The 17,098-nt window shown below is 37.8% G+C and overlaps 1 protein-coding gene across 1 annotated transcript in view; it reads left to right on the top strand.

Moving 5' to 3' along the window:
- The window catches only part of PLXDC2 (plexin domain containing 2), a 250,410-nt gene that overhangs the window by 197,116 nt on the left and 36,196 nt on the right, over positions 1-17,098 (top strand). Inside the window, exons 8-9 of the mRNA XM_061997126.1 lie at positions 6,468-6,563; positions 7,469-7,550. Coding sequence (XP_061853110.1) covers positions 6,468-6,563; positions 7,469-7,550 — 178 coding nt within the window. The remainder of the gene's footprint in view (positions 1-6,467; positions 6,564-7,468; positions 7,551-17,098) is intronic.

Here is a 17,098-nt window from a genome sequence, read left to right as displayed (position 1 = left end):
TTTTCTGTTTGATTTTCTTTTTCTTGATCTGCTTCTATTGCTTCCATATAGCAAATGTCTGTATTTTTTCACCATATATGTGGTTCTGTTATATGGGTGCAGATTGGTCAATATTTATATACATATATATATATCTCAATATGTTTAGATAAATACACCTGTATATACCCTAGGGCTGCTTTAGAATGAATGGTAATGCATAAAGGGAAAGAAGTTTTTCCATTACATTAGTGTTAACAAGAAAAGCTCTTAATTCTGAGATTTATGTGGCAGCAAAATAGCAAACTCAGTCCATTGATCAGTTTCAGAGGAAGTCTCTGCTTCTTGCATGTAATTCAAGTGAAATGAGCCAGGATTTGGGCCTCTACTTCTGTTTGTCTGGTAAGTTAGAGAGACCACCGTGATTTCTTCTTCTTCAGGCAGGCTGAACACTTATTAACTATTTTTCCTTTTCGAACAAAGGCATTAAAAATGTTTAATGGATGATTTCCAGCTAGAGAACAAATGATTGGTGAAGACAAAGGTGGGAAATAGCTTTACATGTTGCTCCATCAAGTCTTTTCTCTTTTTCTCAGCATCGTTATTGCATCAGCAACCTTGTCTCTGTTCCTTTACAACCAGTTTCTCTTCCCTGTTCCCTTTTTTTTTTCAGTGGGCCTTTTTTCTCAGCCATCCTTGGCAATCTATTCTTGGTCATTCTTTCAGTTGCCTGCGGGGTCTTTTACTCTCCCTTCTGCAAACTCCTAAGATCTCTCTCTAATTTCATGACCATCTTTCTTCCCCTGCACCTTTGTTTTCCTTCAGGATTATTACGTTTTTCTCCTTTGTTTCAGTGTTCTTTTCCCTTTGGTCTTCAATTAGCTTTTTATTCTGCATGAAGAAGAAATGAAAAAGCGTTTCCTGCAACACACAACGTGAAAAAGCCCACCAGTGAGCTTGCCCAGATTGTGCTTTGTTTTCCCAGAGAGCATGAAATACGCTTGTAGGATAAGAGAGTGACAGGTTCACGGGGTCTATACAGTGAGTTACTAGTCTTGTAGTTACAGATAATGGCTGGATTTTTCTCCATGATGACACATACTTCTTCATGATCTTGGCCTCTACTGTATTAGGTACAGCTCTTTTAGGAAATCCATACCTTGCCAACTCAACGTTTACTAACACTGATATTACTCAACAACACTATATACACAAATGAAATTGTGGCTGAGATATGTGTTAGTAATATTTCAGTTTCAGTGCAACGACTGCCACTCAATATGTAGTGTAACTCAAGCATATAATTAAGTGACAACTCTGCATGTTAAAACCATTTGCTGAAGATTTCTCTCCAGTTTGTTTACAGCAGTGAGGATCCTGAAAGTACCTTAGCATTACCTTCCTGAAGGGAAGACTAGCAGTTTATGTTGTGATATTTATTGTATAAAGGTACAGCACCATCTGGGAAACCCCAAAGTCTAATTTGCTGCTGCCTTACTGATAAAGTTGTCATTTGCCTCTGTGCAAAGTGGGCCTCACTAAATCACTCTAAATTCACAGTGTTTATTCTTGCTTTGCTCTAGTGTAACTAATTCCACAAAGTGACAGCTCCTATGGCCTTATATGTTTGTCTGGTGACCCAAAAGGGTTTAGCCAGGCAACAGGATTCCTTGGCCCTAGATGTCCCATTCAGGAGCAGTGAAGAAAGGAGATGGGCATAGTGCCAATCTTTAGTGGTTAACAGCACTTCACGGACTGGTAGAAGGTGATCAAAGTTTTAAATGTTCTTGTTTTAGTCGAAACCTTCAACTTCAACTAATCTCAGAAAGGCAGTTCAGTGGATGGTGGCTAAGAGGGAAAACATATTTTTCACACCTAGATCCTGTCTTAAGAGCAGCAGAGTTACATCTGAAAGGATATGGAGAGTTTCAAAGTAAATGATGTGTGGTAGGCACCAACCACTGGTGCAGAACAGGTTTTTCCACATGGTTCATAAAGTAGGTATTTTCAGAGCCTACTTCACTGGTTAGCTTATTCATAGATTATACTTCTTTGAAGTGCTGTTTCCAGATTTTAGAGGATTTTTTTAGTAACTTTTAAGAGAATAATAGCATTAATAAAATTAGACAATCTGAATTTTGGTCTGGATTCAGACACGTGTATTGGTTAATGACCGAGAGAAATTGTGGTGGCGGTTTGATTACAGACATGTTGGATTCCAGTGTCAACATCTCAAGAGTTAATTAGTTAATATTGATAAGTTTAGCAATGTGAAGCTGTTAAAAACAAAGAGCAAAGACTTCTTTGATGTTTGGATTTCCCTGTTTTTTGTGGCGATGGCAATCAGAGATACCAGGCTAGCAAAACACATATTTGCACCATGGTTGCTGAAGTCCTTATTAGGCGAAACCAGTAGCTGTATAATACAGCAGCTGTGTCCCACCTCTCTGTACCACTTAATTTTTTAACAAATTGCTTGCAGTATAAGCTGGATATGTTTCATATATTGTTTGCTTTACATTCACTTGTGCACAATCAAGTGCACCCTCTTGCAGTTTGTGTTTTCTCTATCAGCTAGACTTAAAAATGAAGGCACAACTGTATGAATGCATTTCTCTCGCCCTAGAAGTCTTGCACTGACAAAGATTTTTATTTGTGTGAACATGTAATTTAAAAAATCAGACTGACTTCTCCAATATATTTCACATTTCACTGGGTTGCAGGTTTTAGCTGAAGAATGCTGTATGAGGAGAACTGATTATGTGATAGAAAAGTACCAGAGAGATTGTGCATCTGTTGGACCATATGTAGAATGGTTTATTAGTAGCTACTGACCCTTCAAGTACATTAAGAAGTCACTGGTGCTCTTCTGGCACTGCTCCATCTCCAGAGCACTCTACCTATCTAGTACATTTAGTTAACTCTGGCAGTTTCATGTCCTTATTTAGTTTAAATCTACTGTGATAAAACTACATAGAAATGTTTTGCCACACCAAAATCTTACACATCTATAATTTACCCATCCGTTGCTTAATCCCTTGAAAGGATTTTTCAGTTGGTCTTCTGACCCTCCTCCGTTATCTCTCTCGGTCACTGAGGAATGTACTTACCTCAAGTAGCTGGTGTTTTCTTCAGCTTTTTCTGCAGGGACTGTACCTTTGGCCTTGTATTCAAAGATACAAGTATGTGCCACAGAAGCAAACCAAAGAACAATTTGGACCATGCTGCAAATTAAAACCAAATGTAAAAAACCAGAATCTGTTACTTAAAAAAAAACTTAAAAGTTAACATCATTTGGTTAAAAAAGGTATTTGAGATACTGAGAGCTGCAGAAAAGTAAAATATTGTCATGATTAGGAGAAAAATAGACACATATCTTCCCAAATTCAGAACCAGAAATGGTACTTAAAATATATATATATGCATGCAGAAAGTCCCTTTCCTCTCTTCCCTGGTAAACCTGATGTACTGCCTTCTTTTTCAGAAAATATCTGCACACGATGCTTAACTTTCTGTGTCTTACTACATCAAATGATTTCACTAGTTTTTTGTCAAGTTCAGATGCATCCTGAAGTACATGGACTCATAAGCTCACTGTGATTCTGCACTTGTGCTTGTTTGTAAAAGCCATAATTTGACAGCATAAGACAAAGAGGAACAAGTTCCACCTAAGTTGGGTCAGTCGTGTGTATGGAGAGGTTTGAAAGGGAAGGTGTCGGAAGGATAATAGCTTTTCTGGTCATCCTGTTTAGTTTAGCTTTTCTAATCTATTTTTTAAGGAGATACGGGTTCAGAAATCTCAATAAGAAGGAAAAAGTGCATGTTGAGGAGCTAAGCATGGCATGTCTCAAGCAGGACTTTCACAAAATCTACACCTGCATGTGTTTACAACCCGACCAGGCAGAAAAATTTCAACACTAGTGTTTCCAACCCCCTGCCTGCGTGTGTATAGGAAGCTATGAGAAGGTGACCATGCAAATACTTTCCTGTGCTTATGTTTCCTACAGTAGACACAGATCCCTTAGCACCCGTGGTTGGCACAGTCTTCTTCCTGACCTATGAAAGATCAAACCTGAATCTACCAAGCAGTGGGATTTAATGAGATCAACAATCACACTGAAATAGATGTGCTTAGAAATTACTTTCTTCATAACAAACTTAATTCTCTTTAAATCAGTGGGTTTTAGATATTTCATACGCTACATGAGATAAAAGTGCCTGAGAAACTGTTTCTCACTGGATTTTTGGAAAGCTAGAAGTCCTTATTTCTTAAATGCTTTGTGAGGAGTCTGTTAGGAAAGTTTCAGAGTAAACAGGATTACAGCATACCAGTCTGCATCACTAGTGATGAGATGAAACGGAGTTCAATTAAAATGTCAGCACCCACCATTTTAATTTATGTATTCATTTGCTTATTTTTTTGGACAGAAGGATAAAAATTTCTATGGAGACAAATTACAGCCTTCAGCATTGGCAGGAGTTCATTTCAAGCGTGTTTCCTGAGATCATTCTGGCTTGGCAGATGTTTTTATGGGACTTACCATCCTGGGAGCATAAACCTCTCACTGCTGGCAAGAGATTTTCCCCAGCCCTGCACAAGATTACCTTTGTCTTGAAAACCCTTTCTGTCCAGTGGGTTTGAAGGTCATGGCCAAGGCATTTATTGGAGTAAATGTTTGGCATGTCCCCATATCTGTGTTTTAACTAGTCAGCATGACTTTGCAGATAAAACCTAAAACTAGCTCAATGATAGGTGCATTTCATAACAAAAGAGAAATCTGCCACAACAAAGTCAACTTCAAATAAAAGGCAAGAGTAACTTCTTGGCAAAGGTGCTGATTTGGAGCTAAATAGGAATATTATTGCCTGAAAGCCAGACACTGCCTACCTGTGCCTGAGAATTTATGCAGTTAGAGAGACCAGAGAAGCTGTTTCCCCCACAGCAAACCTGGCTGGTGTAGGAAAGTTACCTTACCCAGCACAGCTCAGCTTCTGCCTCCTCATCTCTCCTCAGACATTCTCCTGTTTATTCCAACTGACACCAATAGCTTGATGGTTATTTTATATCTGGTGTAAGGGGGATTCCCACAGTTGTGCTTTTAGAGATTGACCATCTCTCTTTTCTTAGAAGGCTTTTTCTGCTTGAACCAAGAAGCATCTTAGCCACCTGACACCTTAGTGCACTTTTTCTCATTCCTTAAAAGTTAGTACTTATTGCTTGATTGATTTTAGTTACATTTCCATTTTTTTTGGTCTGAAAAATGCCTACAATATCCCTCTGAACAAGAGATTGTGACAAACACTTTGGATTTGGTGCTATATGGTTGCTTAACAGCTGGGGAGCCGACATGAGCCTACTTCAAGCAACAGAAATGCAGCCTTTATACCAAGGAACAAAAAATGCCCTAATCCATACAGGGCTGGCAACACAGAATACTGTAAGATTAAGTTTGTGGCTGTCTATAATTCCTTTTGATCTGTTGCATGTAGACTCAGACCAGCCATTGACCAGAGTAACCTGTTAATCCTTTATATGTAACTGTTTCTCTCTAGAATAATTCCACGGAGTCAGTGATTGTGTTTAGCATCGATTTCAATTAGTTTAACAGACTTTCAAAAAGGACAGAAATTTGAATGCAGTGCACCAGGAAATCATCATTATTGTGTCAGATTGGTATAGGCTGTACTTTTAATTTGCAAATGTACAAGCTCACCGGTCTGCATTGCAGCTGTGCACTTAAAATCAGGAGTATTCAGAATATGTGATAGGGTATTGATCTGAAAACAAACAGGTGATTTTTTCACACTTATGTTGTGATTGAGTCTTAGAATGGCCTGTGTGTTCAAAGCCCATAGGAACAGTGCATTGAGTAAATTGAATTTCTGCTTTGAGAAACATAGATGCAGTCAGCTTGTGTAAAGACGGTGCATGACATTGGCTGTTTAGGAAGACTTGTCTTCTTTAATGTAGTAATATAAAAAAAACATCTAGTGCATTTAGATGTGAGATAGCTTGTAGCTAACAGATTTGATTAGGCAATGAAATCAATTTCTTTGCACATCTTAACAACTGATAGAGTGAGCATATAAACCATTTCTCTCAAGTTTGTAAGCTGAGAAATGTCTTAGGAAAGTAAGCATCTGAAACATACCCTATACCCTAACATGTCTGACAGTATACTCTCTAGAATTTATGCTTTAATGAATAAGATGCTTGAGAGCACACTCAGTCTTTTCATAATCCTTTAGCAGGAATAGATACCTATTCTATCAGTTCTGATGGTTTCTCAAGTGAAAAATTCTCTATATCTTTTACACATTCTTTCATGATGTCTAAAGTAAATAATATATTCCTGAAGAAAGTTGGTGCTATGTGTGCACCTAAGGACTGGTGAGCAATCATTACATCCATTATTTTTCACAATCTACAGACTGCACAGACTGTAAAATAGTAACACGAAAATATTTTCACTTTTCTTTTCTGGTAGATGTCCGTAGAAGAACAATTTATGAGTACCACAGGGTGGAGCTACAGATGTCAAAGATTACCAATCTCTCAGCTGTTGAAATGATACCTCTTCCAAGTAAGTAAAACATAATGTAATCAGGAGCCAAATATGGGAAGGACCTCCCTCCCAGCAATGCACACACAATTTTAGGTATTTAGTTTTATGTATGGACTTGGAATCATGGACAGATGTATTTGTTCTTTCTCAGACTTATTCCCATGTGAGTGATGTATTATCCAGTGCATCCTCACGTATCTCAGGTTAGTTTAGAGGTATACAGCTCCCAGCAAGTTTTGAATGAAATTTGTGCAACTCAGTTTTTTTTCAGAGGAATTACATGGCCTTTAAATTTCCTTCCTCAAGAAAAAAAAAGAGTAATTTTCATGCTTGTAAGACAAACATAAATTCTTCTGTGTACTGTGCATCATACTGCAAAGGAATATCCCCAAACACATTTTGAAGTTCATCTGCCTCTTTTGTCCACGGTAAAACTCCATTGTTTAGAAATCTTTGAGTTTAAACTGCTAGCTGTACTACTATGAAAAACAAGAAAACAGCTATTTTTCCTTTTTCTAATCCAATTATAGTTCTTGCACACTTTCATACAGTCTTCTTATCTGCTTATGTCTGAATGTTAGCAACACCAAGGAACACTGAAGCCAGGGAAGAAAGAGATTTAAGGAAATACTTAATATTAAGCAAAAGGATAAAGCTTCAGTAGTAAAGCTGAATGAACAGTTATGGAAGTGGAAATATATTTCCAATGAAATACAAGTGGAATCCTACAGATAGAATTTATCTTTGTGCATACAGTTGTGCAATACTTTGTAATAGGCTGGTTTTAGCATCTTGTTTTGGACATGTGTGAACCCATTGAGTCCTTAAAAATACCTTATGAGAAGATATATAGTTCTGTGCCTTTTATGAGGATTATTTGTGATACTAATGTAATAATTTGTGTTTGTTTTTCTGTGTCATAGCTTGCCTCCAGTTCACCAGCTGTGGTCCCTGTGTCACTGCCCAGATTGGTTTCAACTGCAGCTGGTGCAGTAAACTCCAAAGGTAAAGAAAAAGATTTTTCTTTTTTGCATGGGTATGCAGCTATGCTGAAAGAGTATCGAAAAAAATTGCCTATAGGTTATTCAGCACAAAGAGGTTGTTATATATAGATCTTATATAAATGCATTCACATGGATATAGGCCTCAGTTGCAATCACTAGCAACATATCATTGTCCCATTTCACTTGAACAAAGGAATTAGGAAAGAATAGTCAAAACAGTTGCTTTTGGAGCCAAACTCTTCTTCCTATTTCCTTTAAAAAGGGAAAATCCTTTCAAAATACTTAAAAATCATTTTGAAGGTGAATAAGAGGTAGAAATGATAATGAAATTCATGTATCCTCCCTATATCCCTGTCTTTATCAAAAGTAATTTATTGATGTGAAAATGCAGGTTGCTAATGTAACTATGAAGATACACTTGTTCTCTTAACAGCAGAGAGACTGACACATCCAAAGAGTTGGTCTTTTCTTTTTTAACCTGTCATTATGCTTCATGAGTGTATTGGGTCTCCTCACTCTCTGCCACATTAATGAAGACAGTCAAGTCAATAGCAAGAGCAATTTTGACTGTAGAGCAGCTGGAGCACAGGCAGCAAAATGGATATTTGCAGCTGTAGCTTTTCCAGAAAGTTCTTCTTTCTCTGACCTTCATTGACCATCATAGCAAGAATGGATTTAACATCAGTTCTCTGACACAAAATGCATTATCATATTGGATATTCCTGATGATTAGGTTCAGAAATGTTGTGTATAAAATGGATGCATAATGGAAGGACAAAAGGCTATTAGCATTCTATAATAGTGCAAGAATTTGACACCATATTGAAGAACTTATAAACAGCTAATGAACATGGAATGAAATTAGGAACTTGGGTCACTTTTATTATGGTTTCTCAAGCTTCAGTTCCTGTAGTAAGTCATTTGAAAAGGCACTCTGTTCTCAATTTGTCTTGCAAAAAAATTCCTTTATTATGGAATCAGATAAATGAAATCACATCAAAGAAAACAACATTGTGTTCACATCCACTTATTTAGGTGAATTTGTGGCTTTCCTGTTACAACTAGAAGGGTATAATTTACAGCTGAAAAAATACACACTCTCAGCACACTCATTTCTGTTCAATTAAATTTTGTATGAAGAAAATTCTTGCTTTTCATTTTGCCTGTAAAGATCACACTGCAAGCAAAGATGAACCTACTGTGAGGCAGTCCTGCAGTTTCCTAAAACCAACTGGCTCTGTGCTGCAAGCACAGTTGGGCCTTTCATGAGCTGCAGCAGATAGATTGAACAGTTTTATTGCTTTTCATTAGTCCATTACTGACAGTACTGACACTCTTATTTCATATAGGAAATTGTTTAGTAGAAAAAGCAGGACTGGAGTTGTTTAAAAAAAGATGAATCTAGAAAAGCAAACTAAGATTATGCCTCTACATGGGAACTTCAGTAGTTAAAAACAGTTATACCATCCAATTTGCATGTAAAAAAGATGATTGACATTCAGCCAGGTTTAAGGAACTGGAGAATTCAATATATAGAATTACAAAACAGCTCAGAATGGAGGGATCCACTAGAGGTCATCTAGTCAAATGTCCTGTGGGGTCAGACCAGTTTGTCCATGACTTTGTTCACCTGTGTCTCGAAAACCTCTGAGGCTACAGTCTAGCCCCCGAACATCTTAATTTTAAACTAGATTTTACATCTTATATTTTAAACTATTATTTACTCCAGAATTGCCTTTCTTGGCTATTCTCCTCCAGCTTCCAAAATAAGCAGCTTATTTCAACTAATTCAATTCTGCAGGGAAACAGATCTGAAATAATAAATAGGTACATATTTTGTGAAAAGAGGCAACTTGCTTTCCAAACTGTGAAGACTGAGCATGTGTTTAGTTAGAGTACATCACACTGCATGATCATTGTGATCAGGATTCATAACTGTCTCAACTTTTCCAATTTTCTGCTCTCTACCTGTTCTGGATGTTTTCTCCTGCCTTCTAGTTGAGTGCCTCTCTTCTTTTAGCTTGCTGTTGCTCAGCATGTATATTCATTTTAGGGAGATACAAAATAACCCCAACAAAACAAAACATAAAACTTATTCTCTTCTCAGTGGAGATGTCTGGATCATGGGAGAGCACTCAGAATCATTTACTTCATACAATGCTGTGGGTTTTCTCCTCTGAAATATAAATTCCCTGTCTTAAAATGTTATTTTTCCATGTCATAAAGAAATTCAGCTTGCTCGACAAGAAAACCTAATTATCCAGGGTAAAAATCATAAAGGATGGAAAGTTTTGAGCTCTTTCATCACAATGCTGTAGCTTTTCCTATGTCTCACTGCTCTTCAGTCACCAGCTTTGTAAATCAGCCTAGACTTTTATCTCCTCTTGTGATATACATTGCTCCACTGCAGCAGAATAAAATCTGCTTGGAAAAACAAGGGCAAAGCATTACATGAAATATAACCTTAGACATTTCAGAAATGCCTAGAGTACAAAGAAAATTATTTACAGTCCACATTCAAATGAGTGCTCATAGAGGTTTTTGAAGTAAGCAAAAGTTGATGCTTAGGAGTCGTGCCTGAGTAGTGTTTCTGGGTGTCAAAGCTGGCTGGACACACTGGGCTGGGAGATGTCTGTCTTGGCTGCAGGCAAAGCCCAGGGTGGTGTAGGCAATTAGCCTTTGGTGTTAAAGTCTGAAGAAGACTTTGATCTTGATAATGACAAGTTTTCAGTGTGGCAATAACCTACCAGCTGATCCAGTGCTCTGGTTTCTGCAGAGGGACAATGACTTTCCTGGTGAGAAGGCTGTTAAGGGGTGATGATGGTCAGATACAGCTGTAACAGACAGTGATGTTCCTCCTGGAGAGCCTCAGGAGCACTTTGGTACTGTAAAGTGAGATCTTCCAGAGCAGACAGATTTCCATGTGGGTAACAAGCAAACGTGTCCAGTGGGAAACAAAACTCTGTACAATTCTACAATGCTTTTCTCTCAACAAGTTATGACCTCATTTAGCCAGAGCAACATTACTACCAAGAACAGCATTTTGAGTATTTTGTTTTCCTTGCATAAAATTTAAACCATGTATTAAATCATTCACACAGCAAAGCACAGTTCTTGGAAAAACAGAGTTTGTATAAGACCTGTAAGTATGAAAGGAAAATTGAGCAGCAGGGCCATTGCAGAATAACTGTAGCACTCCGTGTGGGCAATCTGTGTTGGAATGAAAATAACTTCATTGTGCAACAGTGAGTTTGTTCCTTACCTGTAACTTTAGCCCAGCTGCTGTGTGAAGTCTGCAGTCTTCAGAGAGGCGGGTTCTTGTTGTAGGTGATTCAGAGCAAAACCCTCCTACTCCTGTCACTCTCTACAAGCTTAAGCCACATTTTCCACTTTCATAAGGAATCATCAGACTATCCACTCTGAAATCCAATATGACAAATGTCATGCAGTTTCACCATTACTAAAGCAAAGGCACACCATTTCTTTTGACTTCATCAGATGGAGGATCTCCCTAGGAGCTAGGGTTCTTTGTTTAACTATGTATATTTCATAACTTATGTTCCATAAGTAAAACTGTCTGTAAGTAAAAAAGACTTAGCTGTAAATATGCAAGCTAAGATAGTACCATAGGTTTCTCCTACACAAGGATCTATGTTTGTAAAATGCCAGAAATACTTAGCATCTATCTCACAGTTGTCACCTGTGGCTGAAACTTGCATTATTTGCTTTTTTATCTCTGATTTACCAGCATATAAAAACTGGGAGAACACATTAATGTTAGATTTACTTACATCCTCTTTTCTTGCTTGTGAAAATGCTTACGTACTCTAGGCACTCAGTATAGCCTGCATGTTAGAGATGGCACGTTCTAGGAAAGTGTTTGGAAGCTTTAACACAATTTTGCTGTTCTTTCATAGGTTCAATTTGTAAATCTTGCTTGCATTACTAAAACAGTGAGTTCCCTTGCAAATATTTGAAGTTAATTGCCCAAGAAATAAATTGTACTCATTAACTTTAAAAGAGTTGGCACTAAAAAAAATGGAAGTATAGTGCTTAAATGGCCAAGGAATTTTTAAAAGCCACTTTTATACAAAGTTTTGAAACAAATTATGTTCAAATTCTGTAGATATTGATGGGTTTGTTTTGATGAACTTCAGGAAAGTCTCAGGTTTTGGCTGTGAAGTGATATTGATATTTCAGTGAGTTCAGAGATAAGCAAAGAGCACATGCTGGAAAATAAGGGGTTGAATGTTTCTCATGCTCTACTTTGTTAACACAGGATAAAAGCATCTCCTAATCCTTGCAACTTTCCTCGGGTTTAGCATGGTACTGTCAACTTAGCACTGGATATAGGAACTGGAGTACTGAAGGACTAAGAATAAAGCTACCTGCTTTATGCCAACAGCAGCCAAAAGCCTAATGGTTAGCTCCACAAAGGTGTTTTGCTGTCTGACTCACTTAGGTTTTCAAGGGAAGTTATGCAGAATAGGAGAGTAGTGTTAACAGTGCATTTTCATCAAACTCTGGACTTAAGTATCTAAGACCAAAAAGGTCTCTAGGGCTCAAACACTTTGTCTGAGGCAATACCTACAACTGATTGAGTGTAAGCAGTGCTCAGCCATGAAGTCTGCAAGCTCCATATGAAACTCTTCTGTTCATTATTCCTGACACAGCCCTTTACACAACAACAGTCTCACAGTGATCAGAGAATTTCCTGAGATACAAGATGTAAGGGAACATGAGGCCTGGAAGGGTGGCCCATTAGATGTTGATGTGCTAAAGGCTGAGAATGAAACTCATACCACTTTGCACAGCTTCAACTCAGAGCAGCTCTGCTACTCTCAGGCAGTGGCTGCCTGGAGACCCTGGGTCAGTTTCTGCCACTGCTGTCCAGGCAGCTCTGCTGGGAGTTTTCCCAGCTCTATAAGGAAAGGGAGATTCAGCTTTGGGAATCCCAGATCACAAAAAGATCTTGCATATGTTAAATGCTTGAAAGCACTTTTTTTCATTAAGAGTCTCTGTTTTCCAGACTATGCATTGAATAATCTGGTTTGAAATCATACCAGTTCATGGTATTGACCCATGGAGTGCAAACCCTCAGTTTGAAAAGTGCCCTAGAACAGGCCACACAAATTCCTGTGTCAGACTTTCTGTGTGCAATGATGAACCGGGACCCCATGCACTCTAGGCAGATTTATTCTGCCCACATGTGTGCCCACCATTACAAAAGCTTTCTTAAACAATCCTGAACTAAAAAGATGAAAGAATCACATTTGTGATACACTTCAATGCTTAATCCCCGATGCCAGCAAGAGCACTAACTGTGTTATGAAAAGGTTACAGCTGTTTTTTATGGAATGTGTTCTGAGCAAAGTGAAAGATCAGAAATGTGTCAGCAAAGAGTAGCAATGATGTGATTTAGCTCATGATACTTCTAATCTTTTATTATGATAATAACTTTTCCCATATAAGCAGGTAATAAAGAAACAAGTTGTTTTGCATTCCATGGTGATTAGCCAGAAAGCAGGGAAGGGAAAATCTATAGGCACTTGCGTTTCTTAAGAAAATATTTTACAGTTGAAATATGAAGTGACAGTTTTCCACAGTGCCTTTGTGGTAATTGAGATTAAAAATGGTTGCCTATTGTTTGTCTTCTGAACCTCTGGGCAAGTTTGAAACATTTGGTTTGTTTAGTCTTCCTGTAGAAAAATGTTGGAAACACAGTTAGTTAACTTTCAAATCACAGTTTATGTCCAGAAGTTATTAATATCAAGAACAGGAAAAGGGTTAGGTTTTTTTGTTGGTTGGTTTTCTGTCCTGTCCTACCTGACAAGACCTGTTTTCATAAAAATTGAATTGAATCTAATATTGCAGTATAACTAACAACAATTAACAAAGAAAATTAAATCCAGGGAAGAAGCACAGAGTCTTTCTTCACATGTAGCTTACAGTTTGGTGTCTACGTTTCCCTCATCTTTTATTTGATAGCCAACACCATAATGAAAATTGTAGATTCCATTTCGGAGCACAGAAGAGGAGACTGAGGGGTGACCTCATTAATGTTTACAAATATATAAAGGGTGGGTGTCAGGAGGATGGAACCAGGCTGTTCTTAGTGATGGCCAATGATAGGACAAGGGGCAATGGGCACAAGCTGGAACAGAAGAGGTTCCAAATAAATACAAAGAATTTCTTCCCTGTTCAGGTGAGAGAGCACTGGAACTTGCTCTTGCCCTTGTTGAACCTCACAATGTTCACATGGGCCCACTGCACAAGCTTGTCAGGTCTGTCTGGATGGCATCACATCCCTCAGGTGTGTCAACTGCACCACTCAGTCATCTGCAAACTTGCTGAGGGTGCACTCGAGCCCATTATCTGTCATTGAAGAAGATGCTAAACAGGACTGGTTCCACTATGAATCCCTGAGGGACACCACTCATCACCAGTTCCCATTTGGACATTGAGCTGTTGATCTCTACTCTCTGAACGCGACCATCCAACCAATTCCTCATCCACCGAACAGTCCACCCATTGAATCTGAATTTATCCAATCTAGAGAGAAGAATGTTGTAGGGGACTCTGACAAATGCCTTACAGGAGCAAATACTTCTGGTTTTAACTGTTTGAGGGTGTAATTTTCTTTGTTTGCTTTAGGGATATTTCAAGTTTTCGTATTTGGATTCCAAATTAAAAGATAAGAGGAAGACTTACTGATTTATACTCAGGCTCTTTTTTATCCCAGCACTACTTAACTGACAGTAGTGTGCTGTTAGTGTGAAATCAGCCACAGGATATTAGTGATCAAACTACAAAATTAAGAAAATGATACATTTATATGGACTCAGTAAACCAGCAGAGGGAGAATATATAGTCTGATCAGTGTAATAGATTCATTTACAAATGTCAAGAAAAATCTCATTTTAAATGCTTTAGAAAGGCTAGAGGTTTAAAATACAGTGTATTCTGTAAAATATATTCTATTCTATCAGTGTGTATAACATCATGAATTTGCTGGTCATACTGCTGCTTCAGGCAAAGTGAAAGAAATGTGCCCAGAATCTGCCTGTCTATAGAATTTGTATTTCTCCTCAGGAGTTCTTTATGCTGGAGTGGTTTTATATGAAAACATGGCAGAGTCCTAACACCTGGCATTTAGCAATCAGGTTGTTGAATTAGAGGAAAAATACCCTGTGAGCAATGAAAAGTAATGTCAGTAATATTTTTCTAACTTGTGTACTGTTTCATGGCCACTTATGGAGCAATCATATTGAAAATCTGAGAAGCAGAAATTCTGGCCCTCTGTCAGAGTTTGCTCTGATTAAAACACAATGTATTTTCCTTCTGTTTTAAAAGTTAAGACATCAATTGGTCTTTTTTAATCAAGTGCAACAAATGTATCAAGATGAATGTGTAAATTTGTCAACACTGATACATTACTGAGAAGAATGATAGGATAACTAGATCTATACTTTATTGAGCAGAAAATTGCTCCACACCCAACTTCTTCAAATCCTTTCCAAGTGGCTCGCTCTTAATTTGACAAGCTAATTTGAACACATGAACTGCAAGAAACTGCTAGGAAATTAGCATTCAATAATTGAGAATTTTGTATGCATGGGAAGCCTGGTGGGAGTAAAGCAAGAAAAGAAAGTGGCACAGAAGTGCTTAATGAACAAAGCGTTTTCTCAAACCAGAGTGATCCCAGTGATGGTATTGTTTGATGAAAGAAGCTTCACAAGATCATAGTAATAGATATTCTCAAGTGGAATGGCACTTCTGTTTAGAAGACAGTGCAAGCTTCAGTGGGCCTGAAGGTGTGTTTGAAAACACTTAATAGTAAAGGTCTTGTCATGGTTTTGCCCAGCCAGCAACAAAGCACCACGACAGTCTCTTGCTCAGTGCCCCCATCCCCCCCACCCTCCTTAGGTGGAGGCCCCAGTGAGATGAGAGGGAAATCGATAACCAAGGTTGTTGTGGATCAAGACAAGAGCAGGGAGAGCTTGCTGCCAATTACAGTTCCAGGCAAAACAGACTCCAGTACTCAAAGAGGAAAGTCAGAAAAGTTTATTCTGCTACCTACAAGAAACAGAACAGAACAAACTACCTGAATTCAGAGGCAGAGTCTCAAGAAGGTTTTTGACATCTGCAGATAGGAAACTCCTCTGTATGAGCACAAGTTCAAAGAGAAGAATGCAGTCAAGGTCCCAAACTCCTCTTTGGTTGTCTCACTACATATTAAAATAATGTTATAGCAACATATCATCTTGTCTACAGTATAATTTTTACCCTGCTTAGATTGTCTTTTTGGCACACAAACTATTTGTTCCATTTCTTGTGTGTGTAATGTCCCAACTCATCTTTTTCACACCTCCAAAATTTACTAAATTTTCCTTAACCTAACACACACTTTCTCTGGAAGAGTTACATTTCTTTTCTGAACTACTGATATCTTTATCTGCTTATCTCTCTGTTGGCTATTGTATATCAGTTTCTATATTATTTCAGACTAACTATTGTTTCTATGCTACTAGGAGAGTTAGATGTTGACTGGTCTCTTCCCCTAAGGAAAACAGCGAACTTTTAAATACTTTATAGTCACTACTCCTGAAACCAAGTATGGCAGGATATAAGGACTTTGGCTTTGGAAAGGAAAACCCTTCAAAGTTCTAATATGAAAGATAAAGGAAAAAAAGAAAGAGAACATAAGAAGGTGGTTAGTTTCTAAGGAGACCAGTTAGACTCTACAACAGCAGTTCTCCCAGTTTATGAGACAAATATATAAAAAAGGTAGACTTAATGAAATGGATTAGTTTTTGCAGTCCTAATAGAATGCTTAATCATAAAAGGTAGGATAGTACTGCAGCAGGTTAATTGCAATATCCACATTTTCTAATATTTTTATGCATCTGCTATTTTGTAGTTTATTTTACTCATTCTCCCAATGGACTGAAAAAAATCAACTTTACTGTTTACAACAGCTAGATAACTTGAGATTTTTTTTCTTTTCCAGCAATGATGTGCTAGAACATACACAAATTTGATCAACTCAAGCTTTATGACTTCAGGACAATTTGTCAGATAAATTCAGTTACGGAAAAGGCTTCATTAATGGATTAACAAAACAGTGATTGTGCAGTAGGTACATTTTGTCCAACAGACTCTCTTAGCAAAACATTAATTTAGTGAGAAGCAAGGTATGAGATTTCTTCTCTTTTATGTCAGTAGTTCCTGACTCCTTCCTTGACTGCCAGAAAATAGCATGTTCTGAGAAATGAGTTGCTGTGTGTCTTTTACCAAATACTTGAATGTTTGTGGGATTATATTGCAGAACTCAAACAACACCTCCCTATAGTATCCTGAATTGGTGGGCTAGATAATCATTTTCTCAACTGCCCCTTGCTTTCATTATTCCAAGTGTTTATAAAAAGTGAAAGAATAGAAACTGAGAACAAAACATTTCAGACCTCCACGCTGAGGACAAAAATTCAGGACACATTTGTGGAGACAGGTAGCCTAGGTTATCACACCTGACTCTAAGATACTTTATAG

Source organism: Colius striatus, chromosome 5 (genome assembly GCF_028858725.1).
Source record: "Colius striatus isolate bColStr4 chromosome 5, bColStr4.1.hap1, whole genome shotgun sequence".
In the NCBI taxonomy this organism is placed as follows: domain Eukaryota; kingdom Metazoa; phylum Chordata; class Aves; order Coliiformes; family Coliidae; genus Colius; species Colius striatus.
The sequence above is the reverse complement of the archived record's forward strand: the minus strand, read 5'-3'. Positions and strand labels throughout refer to the sequence as shown.